General features: G+C 36.0%; 1 protein-coding gene across 4 annotated transcripts in view; it reads left to right on the forward strand.

Moving 5' to 3' along the window:
• GNAL (G protein subunit alpha L) overlaps positions 1–19,708 on the forward strand; it is a 304,035-nt gene that overhangs the window by 121,379 nt on the left and 162,948 nt on the right. For 2 of the 4 annotated variants that reach the window (XM_067547888.1, XM_067547882.1), the window contains exons 2-5: positions 1,780–2,137; positions 2,427–2,499; positions 3,327–3,381; positions 3,563–3,682. In XM_067547888.1, coding sequence (XP_067403989.1) covers positions 1,999–2,137; positions 2,427–2,499; positions 3,327–3,381; positions 3,563–3,682 — 387 coding nt within the window. In that variant the 5' untranslated portion in view covers positions 1,780–1,998. Of the gene's footprint in view, positions 1–1,045; positions 2,138–2,426; positions 2,500–3,326; positions 3,382–3,562; positions 3,683–19,708 lie in introns of those variants that run through there. The other 2 variants (XM_067547874.1, XM_067547866.1) reach the window with 2 other exon arrangements.

Here is a 19,708-nt window from a genome sequence, read left to right on the forward strand (position 1 = left end):
GGTCCTCTTTTGGGCCACAGATATCTGTCTGTTAAATGAAGACCAAGAGTTAAATCCTGGCCCTATTGAAGTCAATAGCAAAATTCCATTGACTTCAATAAGTTCTGGATTTTACCCCAAGTATAGCTGCTCCTAGTTCACTGTATCAAAATCTGGTCTCTGATCAATCCTTACACAAGACCACTTGAGAAATCCAGGTGAGGACTGTAAATGTAAATGGATGGCTATCCTTGCTGTCTATTAAGAAATTACAATTTGGGATATATGTGAAAAAATTGGGGGACACCTTGTTGGATCTGGGTTCATGTTTAGATTTTTTTTTAAGGTGCTCATGCAGGGGTGGCAGATTTTTATAAATAGACTAGGAGCAACTATGTTTGGTCTCTAATTATGCACTAGAATTTAGAGTTTTGTGGCCAAAAATTTGCTGGATCCAGCAAGACCCACGTGCCATTTGTGCGCACATGGTTCTTGCACTGAGATGTTGGACCTGGGTTTTGCTGGCCAACTAGGAGCTGCTGCATGGCATGTGTTGTCTGTTTTGATGGTACAATTTGAGGCCAGAACACTGTACTACTCAGTGAGCTCCAGGTGCTGGATATTATGTGTCTTTGCAGTGGTATTGAATAGGGGATACATTGGATTCTGGATTATGTAGTAGAATTCAGACAACTGCATGCTTTTATATAGGTGGTAGAATTTTTTGGGATTTAAATAAAAAAGGAAGGAAGAACAACAATAACAAAAGAAAAATAAACTAGATCAAGGTGCTGGATATCTGTTTTTGTGGGAGTGCTGTGCCAGTTCCCAACAGTCTGAATTTTTCAGTTCACTAAAGAAGCTGCTATGTTTTTCTTTATTTAGACAGCAAATTTGGGGAGAATAGGGTTAAAAATTGGCAAGATGTAGCAGAAACCAAATATGTGTTTGCCAGTGCTTTTGGGGCTAATGTGCCCTGGAAGCCAGATTCTTTCAGTGAAGTAGGAGAGATGGCTACTCTTGTTATCTACTTAGACTGTAGAGTTTGCAATTTAGGGCCAAAAGTTGCCAAGATCCAGGAACTGGATCCAGATTTTTGTGGCACTGGTGTACTAGGACGCATCAGTGTCCAGAATTTTTGGTACAGTAAGTTATGCTTGTTCTCTACCAATGCCAAAGAATTTTGGTGTGGGGGAGGCGTTGAAAGCCAAAAATTAAACTGATTGGATATGATCCAGCCACAAGATCTGGGTTTTTGCAGGTCTGATGCACCAAAATCCAAAATGTATTTGGTACCATAGCATTGGCTAGACTTGTTCTCTACGTAGACATCAGGATTTTGGCATGTTGGGGCCAAAATTTGGCAGAGGGCTCCAGATGCTGGCTCTGGGTTTTTGTAGCAATCATACTTTCTGGGATTCATCAGGATCTAGATTTTTTTTTAAGTAGTAGCAGTTAGACTAGTACTCTATTTCTGTGGCACAATTTGGGGCTTTTCGGGGTCAAAAACTGGTAGATTGCAGGACATATCCAGCACGATCCAGGTACAGCCAGCTTTTACGTCTTTCCTTCTCTCTTCACTTGTGTAGGTTTGTAGTTTGACGGTTTCCTGGTCTCACAGATAGAGGCAGTGCTGAGTTAGAAAGACAAAAATAGACCTTTACAGAGAAATATAGGGATTGTGTGTGTGGAGGGGAGGAAGAGAGGCGAGCAGCGTTCGGCTGGTTTCCAGGAGGAGCCCTTCTCGCTTTCGTTGTGTGTTAGACATTTTTGTACAGATTTTTTTTTTCTGCTTAACAGCGTTGTCTCTCTCCCGGCTGCGCCTTGTATCTCTTTGGAGGAGAAAAAACAAACTGTGTGATCAGAAAGCGACCAGAGACCATTTTATCTGAGCAACCGGGGGAAGAAAGAGAAGAGAAACCGTCGCAGGGATATAAATACCTATCATCTCTTACATATTTCCTGTAAATAAATCTCTGTAGAAAGAGTACAATTTGACATCCATCCTAAGCGGCAGCAATGGGGTGTTTGGGCAACAGCAAAACAGAGGATCAGCGTATCGATGAGAAAGCGCAGCGAGAAGCCAACAAAAAAATAGAGAAGCAGTTGCAGAAAGAGAGACTGGCTTATAAAGCCACACATCGTTTGCTTCTGCTGGGTAAGGAGGGGGGAGGGAGAGATGAGGGTGCAGTTGCCTGTGCTCCCCATGGTAGTGGTATAACGGAGAAGCTATGTGATTAATGTGTGTGTGACAGTGCGTGAGTGTGGGTTAGATACAAAGAATGCAGGCAATTTTATTGAGCAGTATGTGAAAAATCCACAGATTGAGCTCTGTGTGGGAGCCACATGGATACATACATATAAATGCTGCTGGAGATGGGAGATGCTATCATGTCACCAAAAAAACCCCCATATATACATGGCAATGTTCTGTCTTTTTCTTCCAGGGGCTGGTGAGTCAGGAAAAAGCACTATTGTGAAACAAATGAGGATCCTGCATGTCAATGGATTTAATTCAGAGTAAGAATTATTGATACATGTGTCTTCTATTTGTAAATATACATTTGAAACATATTAACACAACACACTGGAAAATTTCTCTCTTTCCTCCACCCTGTATGTGTGTGTTGGAGGTTGACATTGGCTTGCAAAAAAGAAAAACATAAGGAATTACTACTATTGTATATTTGTATTTTTCTCCTCCTGCCCCTCTACTGTATTTTACACTGTTGCTACTGCAGCGCTTGACAGGCCCCTGTGTAGCAACAACATGGCGACTACTTTTTGCATAGCAGCAAATAACTAATATTGTATCTGTGTGTAATGTAGAGATATATATCAATTCATACACAGCATGACGGGGCTGCTGCAGTTTTTCTTGTGGTGGTCAGCATAAAACTGAAACTAATTTTGCATGAATGTAATACATCATGTATTCTTGGGTTACATGATTTCTCTCTGAAGAACGGTTTGCCAGTATTTAATATTAATTGTCAATTTTAGACATATAAGATTTTTTAAACTCTACAAAATATGTTCTGAATTGTATGGGAATAGATTTAGCATACTATAGAAATGAAGGAATATCTTCCAGTCCCACTAGGAAAGCTTTGCAGATGTGATTATGACTATCTAATGTGACTAAATAGGCAGATCTATTTTCACTGCTTTTTATAGAATGTGAAAAAAGTGATGGATGGATAAAAATATTAATCTTACCATTCTTTTCAGTGAGTTTGTCATAAAGATTAAACAGCAAATAAGCAATCTGTAAAAATTTCTGAACACAACTCAAAGGAACTGGTTTGAGAAAGAGAAATTAAATTGTTAATTCTGTTTTAATGCAGAGAAAAGAAACAGAAAATACTGGATATTCGGAAAAATGTTAAAGATGCGATTGTGGTAAGAACACATTTTATACTATTCTTAAATGCTTCTGTACAGTGGAAGACATAAGTATTGTGCTTTCTAGGATTGTGTACAGAAATCCCATTTTGCTGATCAGACTGGATTATCTTCTATTGATTCTGTATTTTAGATTTAGCCAGATTAATGTGTCTGTTTTTGTTTTATCCAATTCCAGACTATAGTTTCTGCAATGAGCACTTTAATACCTCCAGTTCCATTGGCCAATCCAGAAAACCAATTTCGAATGGACTACATCAAGAGTATAGCTCCACTTTCTGACTTTGACTATACACAGGTAAGAGTCAGAAAGTTATTTTTCCTTATTTTAAGAGAGAACACAAAGCTCTGACTTGGATGAAATTACTTGTTTACCATTTGAAAGGTGTTTGCTAAAACTAGTTTGTTGCAGCATCATCACCAAGTTAACTGTTTTAGCATTATATGGTGTTGCATCTGTTTTAATGTTGTTGAGTTGTGTCTTCAGTAATTTTTGTTGTTTTTTAAAGGTTTGTTTGTTTCTTTCTTTCTTTGTTTTAAAAAGGAAAACTAAATGCAAAGAAATTAAGATTATTTGAAATTTCAGTGTCTAGAATTAGCATTGTTGCAAAGGCTATTTTTCTGGGCAAAATTTGGTGCAGCAAGACATCTATCTGAGGAATTACAGTATATACTTCAGATATAGAAGCACAGAGAAACTCTAATAGTGTATGTAGTTTTAAAATATCAACACTTTTTCATTCTTATTAATTTTCAGACTAAGAACTTTGACTATATGATGACCAAATAAGGTGTTTTGCCTCCTCACCTACTTTTTTAATTTAAATTTTGTATTATGCTGCTGGCATAAACAATGAACAATGAGAATAGGAAGATATAATTATTTTAGTTGTGTGTGAATGCTGCCATTTTAGGGTTGGGTAGAAATGTAAAAACCTATTGGGCTTTCTATAGTAGTCACTTATCTGTAGTGTAATTCAAGTTATGTTATTTAGTTTAATTTGCAGATGGATACTGCTATTTACATTGGATTATTTTGATCTTTAGATGTTAATTATTGCTTATAGAAACATGCATTGTGCATTTTGTTTTCTGTGAAAGTAACTGCCTAGAAGTTTTGAGTATTAGTGGAGTTTTATTGTCTATAATAGTACATTTTTAATTACTTCTAAAATGCTGATATCAATAGCAGTTTGTTTTGGATACAGTGATGACTGAAAAATCTTTTCTGCCATTGGTTAAGAGCTTATGAGTTGTTTGTGTTATCAGTATTGCCAAAGCAGTAATTTACTGTCTGTAGGGTGTTTTCAGGCTGTTGAAGCCAGTGTAACTTGCAGGTGGAAATGGGGGAAGGGGGAAGACTTGTTTCTTGAATATATTATCTCATATTCTCTAGTGTGTGGTTTTGTTGCCTGTGGTAAATCTACTGTTTTGAGGGGGGATCAATATTTAAATAAATAAATTAATTAAACATCCTGTAGAGTTACAATTTAACATGGAACTCAGCTGCTGAGAAACCTGCAACAGCATGGCATGCCCATGTACTGTATGATTGTTCACATGGTGGCTATGAGTTACTGGAAATGACAAAGTCCTTTTTGAAATGGAATTTGAGGTTACATGGTCTTTGACTTTATGTTTGAGTTCTGAAGTTTATTTCCCTAACTGTAGCATTTGATTTCTCTTCTGGTTTTTCATTTTTTTTTTTAATTTTGTCCCTTAATTTGTATAAAATAAATTAATATTCAGCATCCCGTGCAAGTCTTTATAAGCGTACCTATTTTTCCATGTCTTAAAGTGGGCTCGTGTGTGTCCTTTTTAATTTCCTTTATCTTCAGATCTGTTCTATATATTTTTCTCTGTTTCTCTCTCACTCACGCACATTATATATCTACATTAACAAGGATAGCAGTGCAAATGTGACTGAGTAATTGTTGACTTTAAAAAGTCTTACATATTAGCAAACCTGGCTCATTGGCAAGTTCAACTGGAAATTTTGGTTGGAATAATTAATATATGTTAATTTCAATCTGGACTCTAAATGCACTTTGATTTTTAAGACAAATTAAGGAGTGCAGAACAATTTATTGCTATGTTTAGATTAAAGAGTCTTTTAGACAGAAACATATGATTTGAGATGGTGTGATGTAATTGTTTAAAAATAAGAACTGTAGTCCGATGATAAAATTGAAGAAGAAAACATGCTGATTTAGAGGAGCGTAGTATGGACATGTGAAAGTGATTTAGTTACTGTAGTGGCTGCATATCAGCGTAACTTAGGTCGACTACATTTTGTAGTGTAGATGTACCCTGAGACTGAAAAATCCATGCTTTTGGGCTTGATCCTACTGTAATTTAAGTCAGAAGGGGTTTTGCCATTGACTTCAGTGGAATCAGGATCAGATCCAAAGTTTGTAACTTGGAGTAAAATAATGTTTTCTACTGACAGCATTTGAGCCATTTTTTAAATAAGGACAGATATTACAATAAGTCCTGTGCCATGGAGGCTATTCAATTATACATCTTCTGTTAAGTTTTAGTAATTCTGTAATTAACATTTGAAATATGGAATATGGCCGCCTGAAACATGAAAGCCAATTCTAAATATTTGATAAAATAATACATTTTGGATTTATCGTATCCACTCCACTTAAAACTGTGCAAGGAAAAAAATCACTGACAGTGTTTAGTCAGGTGTTACATTTGGAGTATAATATGTTATTTTCTCAAATGTGATAAAATAACCCTTTTTCTTTTTATGATGGAAATGCTAGTTTTAAGTTTTTACTAGTATGGATGTTAATAGTTTTATATATATATTTTACCATATTTCTTTTAATTTCTGAAAATAGTGGGTGAAACTATGGTCCAGCTGAAGTCAGTAGGGAGTTTTGACTTCGATTTCAATTGGGCAAGGATTTCACTCACTATATTTTAAACTTATTAGGACTATAAAGAAGTCTCAGTAATCACTAAAAACTTACCAAACATTTTTAGATAGTTTTCAATGTCTAATCTTTGATTTAAAAAAAAAACAGAAAAACAAATCTATTGTAGTTCAATATGAATTTCAAATAAATTACATGTAAAATGTGATGAAAGGATTTCAGCCTAAAAACTGATGGCACAATAGGGCTAAAACGTTTTGGACAATATTTTAGGTATATTTATGACACATTTGATATTATTTAAATTACATGAATTAATGGTGATTCTAATTTTGAAAGTTAACTTTTTGTAAAATAAGTGCATTGAAAACAAATTTATTTTCTCAGGTTGAAATCTTAGCCCCATTGGAAGTCAATAGCAACAATACAATTGACTTTAATGGAGCCAGGATTTCATCTTCAGACAAAGGAGTACGGTAGGGTGGTGTTTGGGTTTTTGTTTTTGTTTTTTAATCTACATGTTGTTGAGTGACTTCTTTTATTTATCTGTAAAATAACTGTAGAAGATCTAACCTCACTAGTGCTGCCAAAATTATTTTAATTTTAAAGAGAAAATTGCTTTGCAATATCCTTAAAGTGCTCAGAGTATCGTCATAGCATTTTTACAGAAATATATAATTTTTCATGTTAAAATCTTTAATTTTCCTAAGGGAAGTTGTCTTAAGGTTTTTGTTTACTAATTTATCTCCAATTTCAGGGTTGCCTCATTAATTTTGATTAAAATTATGAGGATATACATCTATGTTACTAAATGTTCACATATTTTTACCCCAAAAAATTACCTTGCTCTGACTGACAGCATTCAGTAACATATTGTTTCATTACTGTAATCTGTAGATATATTTTTGCATACCTTTCTGAATATTAATAAGATATCCTTGACTATTATATTTTGCAGGACTTTGCATAATCAAAGAAAAGGAAGAAACTATTAAAATATTTATTTACTTAATGTATATATTATATGCTAATTTTTTTTACAGCTGCATTATATATGTCTAATACTACTATTCTTATCCTGCTGTTAAGTATAGCCTCTCCAGAAGGATTTTACAACTGAAGTAGAAACATCTGTGGTGTATTTAGGAGAGGATTTTTATTTTATTTTTTGGCAAAGTGTTGACTGATATTTGTTAAAGTTAACAGGAATTGACTTGTGCCATTTTAAATCCTGTATTGATGTTTTTTTGCCCTTTGTGAAGTGAAGTGAACATATTATGCTACTAGCTGTGGAAAAACATGATGCATTATATAAGCATGTATTTGTTAAAGACTATTGAACTTCAATGAAATATTTGAATGTAATAAGCACTCAAACTTGCTTGGCACATGTTGCCTTTTTCCTTTGTCTTCCTTAGATCTTTAAAGTAGTTTTAAGCTGTTTTTCTAAATATATACACTGGTTTTTATTCTACAGAATTTTTAACTCAACTCTAGATATGCATATAGCAGGTAGTGGAGACACTGTGGATAGTAATCATAATTGAGTGGTCAAGTGTTTCCTTATGTTACTTTAGTTGCTAATCACACTGAATTACTGCTTAATGTAGAGAACATGTAAACATTAATGCTGGTGCTACTTAGCAAATTACTTTCGTTAGGGATCTCAAAAGAATGTTTTCCTCACCTTTTTAAAGTTTTTAATACTTTTGGAGATATGAAGCACTTGTATTAAACCTTTTTTAAACAGCAAATTGCTCTTTCTAAAGAGAAATGTGCTGAATTTAGAATGCTAATCTAAAATATAATTTTAAAACACGTAGTTGGGCAAACTATTAATGAAGACATTCACAGTAAAAATATGTAAAATTATCTGTATAGTTAGTGGATTTCACTTTATTCTGATATTGCAGTTTGAGGTTTTCACAGCATCTTTTCAATTTTTCTCCTAAAAATCAGCATTGTATATTGATACTTTAAAAAAAAAAAAAAAAAGGGGGGGGGGGGGGAATATTTATAGTCAGAAAAATTATATAGACATTCTTTAGGCATTTTAGCATATCATTTAAAACAGTGCTAGTAAATCTAATAATCTTATTCAGAGTTGTAATACAGTCTACTAATTGTTGACAGACACAATATATGTAACAAGGCTTGACGTCAAGGACGTTTGAGTAAAGGATGTAGAATTAGGCCCATGTGTAGTAAAAGTTGTATCCCAAATAAGTACTTAAATAAAAATGAAAAACACTATTTAAAGTCCATAAGTGGTTAAAAAACATTTTGTGTCATTCAGTTAGTTAGTACCTTAATTGGCCATAAAATGTTTATTTTTTTCCTCTAACTCATGCTTGATCCAACCCCAAAGGAATTGTATAATAATATCATCTTATATTTGTGATTTTTCATATGGTTTGCAGTATTTTCATGTTCTTTAGGTATGAGAAAATTTACCACACTATCAGTGAAAAGATCATAATTGATGGAAAAAATCCTGTGAATATAGGCAAATAGGCTTGGTTTGAGTTTGCTCGGTTATCTATCTGAATGATTTTACTTCAGGGATTTACTTACTATTTTTGGTGGAGGCAGAGGGCCACAAGTCTTTATAATAACTTCTGAGCATCATATTTTAAGTACTGCTGCAATACCAAGTCAAAATTAAAAAATCTATTTGCTCCTTAAAATTAAAGAATTATATCTTTTGGGTTTCTTTAAATTCTTAAGATACTGACTGAAATTACAATGGATTGTTTTTGTTTTTTTCTTAAATGTATTATTTCTCAAATATGGAAAGGAAATGCCTCTGATTAACACTTCAAAAACTAGAGGAGGAGGATATTGAAGAGGGATACTTAGGACTTGGAAAAATAATATACATATGAATGCAATTGGTAGCAACTATTTTTTTTCTTTTGCACGAAGGTGAACACTGTGAGGAGAACTGGGATGGAAAGAAAGTGGATGTTGGAAAAAGTAACAATTATGTAACAATGTGAGATTTCTTTTTAGTTCCTATAGCACTTTTTTGTGATGTACACTAACAATTAATTAGCAACTGACACTGGAGTTGGATTTCTGGTGTTTCCTTTCCTCTAGCGTGTGTATGCATACAGGTTTCTTGTAGTTGTCTGTTTTCCATTAGTTTAATACACTAGTTGTTCTAATTAGTTGGTTACTTACTGCTGACTGTAATATTATTAGGTGGTCCATCAGTACTTTGGGAGAGAATCAAAAGGGATTGTTATATTATTTTTAATACGAAATTAAACAAGGATAGTTTATTTGCAAAGCCATATTGAAAATTAATGCTATGGTTGTTACAGTTCTAGTGTACCGGTAATATCCAAATCTGATTTTATTTTTTAAAATGTTTGTTGCTTGATAATTAGTCCATTTTTATAGACCAAAGCACCTGAGCACTAAGATTTAACTAGAATATAGTATATTGTTTCCTTAATGAATCCCTAGCTTTCTTGTTTACAAATACATTTCCCTATTTAAATGCTTCTCTTTCCTTTAAGATGAAGGCATTATTTATATTATGTTCAAGCTTGGAAAAATAAACCTGATCTTGGATTGATTTAGATACTATGCAGAATGGAAATAAAACAATAATTTTCTCCTCCCCTCCAGCCTCATGGAAATTACTCAGAAGAGTTAATACAGCACATTCATTACAGTTAAAGTCTCTGGGCCACAATTGCTTAGCACTTGTTACTTGTTTTTTAAAAAAAAAAAAAAAAGAAAAAGTAGCATTTTTCTGCTGAAGGAGATAAATGGAAAACTACCTAAGCCCCCAGTGGTTTGCTTGGGTAAAGTTCTGGTCAGGAGCTTTAGACAACCACAGGCATAATTTCTCAGCTGAGTCACAATTAGTGAGAGGAGAGAGAAGAGTTGGAGAGGTATAGTTTGATGAAGGTTTTGAATTCCATGTTTGGTTTTGGCATCTTCCCCATCTCAATATTGTGAAAAGTAAATACAGCTTTGTATTATTGTAAGAGGGGAAGGTTGATCTTTTCCATATTGTCTTCCCTTGTATTTATACTATGTTTTTATGCAGCTTTTCAAGGTAAGATGAGAAATTTCTATCCCAAAAAATATTTGTGTGTTATTAACAGAAACCATAGAGGGAAAAGTGTCTTTTCAGCCTTAACTTACAGGGCTGTTACAGTGATGCTAAAACAATGAATGAATTGAATTATTTAACTAACTGTCATTCTGTTTAAATTATAGATCCTAATTGTCCAAATATTGGAGTAATATTTAGTTTGTCCTTCTTGCCATTTACATCATCACTGGTGAAGTTTTAGAATTTTAATCATTTAGCTGAAAGGATATTTCATGACAGTGCCTGTTATTACCATGGAATAATGTTTAATAGAACTACATGCTACTGGTAGAGTCTACTAAAATTACTACTATTAAAATTAAATTACTAAAATTAAATTTGTTTTTGAACCTCTGTTCAAAACTAGTCAGTTGTCTAAGAGTCAGGCAAATACTCAGCAACATACCTTACATTAAAAATAGCCCACTTGATCAGATAATATATTCTTGTAAAATTTTAGTTGAAAAACCATATGAAATAATGCACTAACACATCTTGTATTTTTGGGTTAAAATATATGTAGAACTAAAATTCTGTTCAGTGGGTTGGTGGGGGAGATAATGAAAAATGAATTCAGGTAGAAGTGGATGGATTTCCCAAAGAACAAAAAAAGTTCCGTCACCAGTTCTAGCTTTAATATGTTCTCTGCCATGTGGCTTTGCTCTGCCCTTTTTTTTAAAAACTATATTTACATACAGATAGGCATCATGGGCTGAATTTTGCTTTTATTCAGGAAGTGGGTGTCTTTTCTCCACTGATTTGAGTTGGACTAGGAGCAGACACTATGGATGAGAAAAGGCCAGGGCTCTCTTTATATGAACATGCTGCTCTCCATTGGCTTGTGTCTGTACCTTAGAAGGAATGTAAGGATTATTCTGTAGCTGGCAGCTACCAGGGTTCTTCCTTCATCTTAGAAGGTAGAAGCCTGTGATTTCAGAGCTGTGGGAGCTGGGTTCTATCCTCTGTAAGCAGTGGTATATTGAGAAGAAGTGTTTAGCCTGTCCATAGTTAAGGCTAACTTTTTCCCTTTTGTAACTTTAAGGAAAAAGGTGATGGGGAATCCTCATGCGTTCAAATTTGTGGGATTAAATTACATTGAAATCTAGAAAATCTTGAATAAATTACTCTGTGTAATTAAGACAATTTTCTAATTGAAAATTTTGCAAGATATCTAATTTTTGTGTCCTTTTGTCTGCAAATGAAATTGAATTTTCATAAAATTTGAAACACAAATAGACTTTATTTGCTATCTAACGGTAGCTTCACTAACAGCCCTGATTTTATGAATCTTGTGACTGACCAGTTATATGAACTATTTTTGTCCCATAATCAACAAAGTACCAGTGTATGTACTTGAGCAGTGAGCAAAGCAGGATTACAACAGGCGCATTATATACATTTGTTACTGTTTGTGATTAACACTGTCATTGAACGATTAATAAATTAGTTTATGCATCATACCTACTGTAATTTTGAGATGTTCAATTTTATGAGCTATTCAATTTATGAATTCCTCAATCCCCAATTACTTGATATTTAAAAAAAGTTGTCTACTGTATTCCAAATGCAGTGCTCGGGTACAGTCCCACAGTGATAAGTGCTTTATAAATGTTGCTAGATTAGATAAGTTTGACTTTTGCAACATGCAGTTTTCATGGCTAATAAAATATTTATGGAATTGCCATTATTTAAAAATCAAACTACATTCTTTCTCATTGAAACTGACAGAGAAAAGTAAAACCTGGTGGAACATATTCTACAGTCACTAAAGCAAAGATACTAGAGTGATGTTTTGCTTACGTGTGTTGTGCTTTTTTCGCGTGTTCACCGTAAGTACGCTCCCATGCCCATAGAAGTTAATGGGAGGCTCTCTGTTGACTTTAATGGGTGTTAAATCCGGCCCTATGACATTTACACATATGGGCCCCAATCCTGCAATTTATAATGCACATGTGGGCCAGACCCCTGCACCTGTGCGTGTAGTCCCTTTTGAAGTCAATGAGGCTCTGCTGGGGCACAGGAGATCCACCTACAGGTACACTGCAGGACTGGGGGCATAATAGGCTGATGTGTTGCTTGTCACCTGTGCATCTGACATAAGAATAGTTCCATCTATTTGCAAACCAGGCGCCCGCCCACTGCTAAAGGCCCCTCCCCCAGCCTAAGGGGAGGAGCCACTGAGCCTGGAACGCAACTACTTGGGACAACTAATGAAAAAAGAGGAAGGGACGTGAGGGTCACAGGTTTAAACGAAGGGAGCCAGAAGGGGACACCGAGCAGAGAACCCCGGACAGCGCCCACTGCTCCCGGAAGGTGTCAAGGGAGCCAGCGGATGTTGCCCAGAGGAACTCCGCCCGGATGCGTGAATACACAAGGGAACGGAAGTAGGCCCCACAGTCGCAGAGCACCCCCCTGGCCAACCTCCTCTCCCCAGTTTTGTAGATGGCCAGTTTGGCCAGGGCTAGGAGGAGGTTGACGAGGAGGTCCCGCAACTTTGTGGGGCCACGGATGGGGTGTGCGGAGAAGTGCAGCCAGAACCTCAGCAGGAGGTTCTGGAGGAGCCGGAAGAGGGGCTGCAACCTGGCGCACTCAAGATAGACATGCGCCAGGGTCTCCCTCGGGGTAGCCGTGTTAATCTGTATATAGCAAAAACAACGAGTTCTGTGGCACTTTAAAGACCAACAAATTTAATATTTGCAGGCATAAGCTTTCGAGAGACTTTAGCTCTCTTCAGATGCAGTAATACAGAAAATAGGTAACACAGAGGCATCTTCTAGATATCCAGGTGCTTTGAGAACAATGGGGGAGGTGGAGTCTGGTACTGAAGACCTAATGACGACCATTGAGTAGGAGGTGAGAATGGGTGAGCAAAATAATTTACCTTCGGTAGTAATAGCCATAGTGGGTCAGACTAATAGTTCAACTATCCCAGTAGCCTGTCTCTAACAATGGTCAGTGCCAGGTGATTCAGACAGAATGAACAGAACAGGGCAATTTCAAGTGCTCCATCCCCTCTCATCCAGTGGCAGCCTCTGGCAATTCGAGGTTTATGGTCACCCAGAGCATGGGGTTGCATCCTTGACCATTTTGGCTAATAGCCATTGATGCACCTGTCCTCACTGAACTTCACTGATGTATGCTTTAAACCACAATTTCAAAGTAACTAGGGAATTGTGGATGTTAGTTTGTAGTAACCACTATCTTAATCATCTCTGGTCATACTTTTAATTTAATAAACTTCTGACTACTCCGTCCTGTTTATTTAAAATTTAGACACTTAATTTAATTTACGTGTACAAGAGGAAAAGTAAATAAAAACACTTGGGAAATTCTAAAAACAAAAATTTTGTTTCAGAAAGCAGTTAAGATACTAAAATGACAACACTGTACTTACCTCTCATGTTACTTATTGAAACCCAAGAACCTAAGAGCAAGGAAATGAATAGTTTAAGGACATTTTAGATTTAAATCTGCCCACATAGTAAACTCATTATTATCAATTACAAAAAAATGAATGTATAGTCACCTCTCCACAACAACTTTAATTCTGACCCAAGTTATTTTTTAAAATTTTCAGATTTTAACCTCTTTTTGAAATGGTGCTGAACATTGTCTTTGATAAACTTAACGCTAAACTTTGGTCAGCACTTGTTCAACTTCACCCATGGCTGATGTCCATTGTCAGCAGTGGGTCATCTTTCTAGTGTAGACGAGGCCTTCATTGATGGGTGAATTATTATATTATAAACAGAAGATAATAACATAAATTGGGGAATAAAGAAGAGGATGAACCAGCTGAGGAGCAGAGATTCTGTTTTTCATGTAAAAGTGCTTAATAGTTAAAACAAAATAAACAAAAGGAAAAATAGATAATATATTGGGCAAAATTCTCTGTATATCTTTTCCCTGAGTTTCTAAGTAGCTCTTTGCAGGAACCTAATTAGGACTTTAGGAAAACCATATACAATAAATATATTGTTTTTCAGTTTTATTTGTATTATAAATAGATAAAGCAACATCCAGCTATCTCCAATTGCTATTTAAGCTAGCCATTGTTAGTTGGCTGATTTCCTATAGGCATCACAGCAGAGGTGAGTCTTGAGGGAGGGATTTGAAGGAGGAGGCAGTAATTGGACTTTAACCATTGGCTCCACTATATGCTAACTTTAGTCTTATCTATTCATTAAAGAACCAGCAATATGCAAAATTATATATTTTTCAAATGGGAGGGGGTAAATTTTATTTTAATAAACTGAGAGTAAGTCTCTTACCTCTATAAATATGCTCCTGAGTGAGTGAAGTATCACATTTTCAATATATGTTGAATTTCCCCTGGGATTTTTAAAGAGGCTGAGATTAAATGTCATTTGAGTGCTAACCACCAGCCAAAGAAGTGAGAGTAGTGCTGAGCGTGTATTGGAGCCCTGGAAGCAATTCCCCAGAGAATTTTTCTTAATGTTTCTTTCTCCTGACTTTTGAAAGCCTTATTTCCTAATTAGTTAGTACGGATAAATAAACATGACAAGATCTTGGTGGTGCTCAGCACTTCTGAAAATGAGACACCCACATTTGAAAATTTTGGCCTGACTTTCTGGAAAATAAGTGCTTAGCTTTCTTGCTCACCACCAATGAATGGATTTTTGAAGACTTAGTCTACGGTATGAAGTTTCACGAAAATCAGAATAGCTTCCAGAAACATACAATCCTGGGCTCAATCTTGCAAATACTAATGGATGTGAAGCACTTCATGCATGTGAGGACTCCTGTGGCAGGATCAGGACCTGAATATATTAGCAATATTCTGTAAGCATTACATCTGTGGTATTAAACTGGCTTCCAATTATGCACTGATATGAAACCTCAAAATACATGATTTTATAGTACCTGTCTTTAAAAAAAAAAAAAAAAAAAAAGTGTAAAAAAACCCCACAAACAAACTACACCACTGAGTACTTCAGGTTAAACTTACGTTTTGGGGGAGGTTGGGGGAAAGAAGGGGTTATTTGGCTTACAATATCATAAACTATGAGAGTGATGTAAAATTTGAAATAAGTAGAATTTTTTTAGAATAGATAAAAGTTGCAAATACATAGATTATTAAAATATAGACTTATGTTTTAATGATCATTGTGTGTTTTTCATATTATGTTTTTAAGAATATTGTCCTGTATAACTTACTAAACAACCATCCTAGTTGCAGGGAGATGGGTAATGCTCAGAATCCTAATAACTTTTCTTCAGTTGAATCAAATAGTGCAACTGAAAACTTGAACTCAGGTTTCAGTGAAGAAGAAAATATATCTAAGTCTACACAGTGCCTTCAGCAGCTCTACGGAAACTAATCACAACAATCATGCTTGTTCTCCCTTTTGTATTTTCAGCAGTCACACATCTTTATTTAATATTGTATTTTAAAAGTCAGTTGCAGCCCAGTGTTTCTTTTCACTGTGCAGAAGCATTTCTCCCCATTTAATATGCTCCTGTGTATCCCTTTTGAAAAAGCATTTTGTTAAAATTGGCTACCATGGCTAATAATTTCTTCTTTCTTCTCTATAAAAGGGGCAGACACATTGTAATTTAATTCTTAAAATGGAAAAGAGATTCAGAATGCTTTCGGGGAGACAGTGTTTACAGTACCAAGAAGAACATCTGTGTTTTCAAATCTGATCATTGTTCCTTATGTTTTTGGACATGATTAGCCTGCTGTAGCAGTGGAGAAGACCATTGCTAATAACCCTTTTTTTATTTTAAAGAGAAATATGATGTTTAAAAATACCATGATATAGTAACTTTTTCTCTTGTAGTTCCTGTTCTGTATTGCTGAAAGAAAATGTTTTGAACTTTTTGAAATCCCTTGGGGAAATGCTGCAAGCAGCAGAACTTGTGTTATTTTTATGTCAATTTAGGTCTTAAATGATTCAGAACGTGTTGTTTGTGGGAAAGAGTACTGCAGATTGACAAAAGGAGCAGAAGTAGTGAAGCGGTTGCTAGTTGAGAAGGCCTCTGCTCACTATTAAAATATTTTTGAGATTTGCTTTTCTCCACTGTTTTTTCTCCTCTGTTTATCTATGTCCCCTCTGCCTGTGCTCTGCTAATTATCATGACCTATGTGATGTGATGAAAGCTAAAGCAAATAGGTTTCACTTCTCAAAGCTTTTTCACAGTATGGAGAATTAGGAAGCTGTAAAACACTTTTGAGGGCCCTGTCTATGTAGAACAGATCCACTCCCAAAAACTGGCTTATTGCCAAATTAAAGCAGCAACAAGAAGCTGTAAAGATGAAAAATCCTTAAATATATTTGTATGTTATGGTGAATGAGGAGGAATCTTGTTTTGCTGGCAAAGAAATTTGATGATGTCTACTTAGTAATGTCAGGTTATCTGGGTTGAATTGAAAATATATCCATTTTTTTCTCTGCCATTTAAAAATTGGCAAACTCATCCCAAAAAATCAAACAGCAGCAGGCCCTTCAAGCTCTGGATCCATAGTTCTAACAGGTGGTTTCTTGGGTTTCTTCATGTCCACATTCTCTAACCCCATCAGCAATTCCTGTGCTTTGCTGTCCTGGGTCAGTGTTTCCAGTAAGGCTCTCCTTTTGGCCTGGGCACAGTTCTAAGAACCTTTCCTAAGAGTGAGGTAGCATTAGCAACCATGTTAAGGAGGAAGGATGACTGGCTGATCTGTGTCAAAACAGTATCTAAGTGATTTAATAGTTCTGCGACTTTTTAGAAAACCACAGGTGCACAATAAACAAGGAAAAGATTTCTTCTTCTTCATGGGATTTAGCTGGGAGAGCAGTTCATTGTTGACTGGTCAGTGTCTAACTCAGGAATGATAACTGAGGTGGAGTGTCAGGTTCAGTACTTGCTCTACTTCTGGAAAATTTTGTAATGAAGGTGCCTGTGTGCCTTGGGCTTTCTGGCAACATGGATGTTTCTCAAATGTTACTTATTTTGTGGGATCTTGCTCACTTCAGTCCCATACAAATTTGAGGACTTAATTTTTTATTGTTGAAAATCATTTACGTTAGAATTAAAGAATCTGAAACTGAGGTCTAAGAGCATTATCTACAGTAAAGAAACAAATCCTTCATCATTTCAAGTTTCCTGCATGAATTTTTTGTCTCGTTTTGGATCTTCGTTACACATTGACTCCTATGGCAGCAAGCCTCAGAGTAATCTCATATGCTCATGTTAATTTGAGGCTCCCTTCAGCTGTTCTTGTGCCCTCCCCTCTCCTCCCCCCCCCCTTGCCAATGGAAAACAGTATCTACAAGTTCCAGAGGGGTAGCTGTGTTAGTCTGTATACAGCAAAGACCATAAGATTTCTGTGCCACAGAACTCTCAGTATCTAAAAGGCATATCAGAAACTGCTAAAACTTATCTTAATGTTTGATGGTCTCTTAGATCAGGAGTTCTCAACCTTTTTCTTTCTGAGCTCCCCCTCCCACCTCCTCCTTTTAACATGCTATAAAAACTCCATGGCCCACCTGTGCCACAACAACTGTTTTTCTGCATATCCAATAGATTACAAGCCAGGGCCAGAGTTAGGGAGCGGCAAGCAGGGCAATTGTCTGGGGCCCCCTGCTCTCTGGTTTATTATGGCGGTCCCACTGAACCTGCTTGTTTCCCCTCTAGGTGTCCTTGGACTTCTGGTTGAGAACTGATGTCTTATAATAGAGATGAGTATTAAGAACCTAAAGAAAGGATCTTGTGGGGTGTCAAATTTAGATTTTCCACAAGTCTTTAGTGCTGAGATGCTCACCTGAACAAATCAGTGACTAAAAGGTGGTGGTACTATTTACAGTATAAATATAGGTAATATAAAGTATATTTATAGTATAAATATAGGTAAATAAAAGGTATAGCTCTGAGACCTCAGTTTCAGATTCTTTAATTATAATGCAAACAGAGAGGAAATAGATTGTCCACATATCTAAGACAGTCTTATTGTCCCTGTAACATTTTCAAAGCAAGATTAAAGAATGTATTCATCAGGAACCAGTCAGATATACAATAATTCTGGCCCACATAAATAGTCAAGGGAGCACCAGAAATGGATCTGTGATGAAAGACACCTAACTGTTTGATGTCATGGACAGGACAAAATTACTCTAGTTAGTTTGTGTCACTGTTCTTTGAGTACCCAGGACTGAGAGTCACCTTGTTTCCCCCTGCCTCTAGTGAGAGGGAGTCTTGCCCATGGTGACTGGGTGTTAGCCATTCAAGTGCTCTGGTCTAGGTTATGCCAGCCTTGTCCTCACTTTGCAAGTTAACAATAGGTGCAACCCCGTCTCCAAGTCTCTTTCATTCCCTTGTGATATACAGTCCCTGACACTGGCTACTCATGGAAATCCCAGATCCTCTGCCCCGAAAGGTGCTGTAAACCCAGTTTACAAGTTTTACCTTAAATCCCCTTCTCCTGTATAACACACAGCACTTGTGAGCACTTGTAATAAAATGAAAGTAGGTTTGTTTAAAAAAGTAAGGAGAGTTAACAAGAAACAAGACAGAGAGGTAGAAACAAATGGTTATAATACAAAACAAAATCATAAAAAATGCAAACCCGGGTCTAGGCTTATTAATAGTTACCTTTACTAGCTAATAAAGTAGGTTGCTTAACTTGCCTATTGCAGAGTTAGCTGGCTTCATAGGAACCAGGATCCAATTTTTCATGAGAACATCCCTACTCTCCAAGATGTCTCATCAGTGAAAAGATACAGAATGCTGCTCTCTACTCTGTTATACTGAAACTGTGGTTTGTCTGTCTTCATTGACAGAACAAACACCTGTCTTGTTGTAATGTTTCCTTTTTACCTTGATTGTTTGCAGTTGTCTTTGATGCTTTCCCTTTGCTACTCTTGGGATGGAGAAAGGCTGGACAATTGAGCTTTGGACTTGCATCACTGGCTAAACAGGGAGGGCAACTCCCTCATGCTTGAAAGGGGCCATAACTGAGACTCATTATCCCTTGATGACCTAACTTTTGCATCCAGACAACAAAGCATACTTTCAATATAGTTTAATATTATTCCTTATATGTTTCCATACATACATCTCGCAAGTATAAGACTTGATAAGTTATGAGCTTTCTGGCAATACCTTAACTGTTACCCCTTATGGAAAAATATTCTGCGAGATGTGTTTGGTGTCATCAATTTGTCAGGTCTGAGACGAACTGTTTGCAAAGAACAACAGACCCTTTGCCAAGGATCTTTTGTGTCACAGTTTCTGTAATTTACACACTGATAAAGAGAAACAGTGCAACCAATAGGATGAGCAAGACATAGTATATTCGAGGCAATGGAAGTTTAACTTCCCAGAC

This window comes from Emydura macquarii, unplaced genomic scaffold, assembly GCF_026122565.2.
Source record: "Emydura macquarii macquarii isolate MOO-44397 ecotype Brisbane River unplaced genomic scaffold, CSIRO-AGI_Emac_v2 contig_212, whole genome shotgun sequence".
Lineage (NCBI taxonomy): Eukaryota > Metazoa > Chordata > Testudines > Chelidae > Emydura > Emydura macquarii.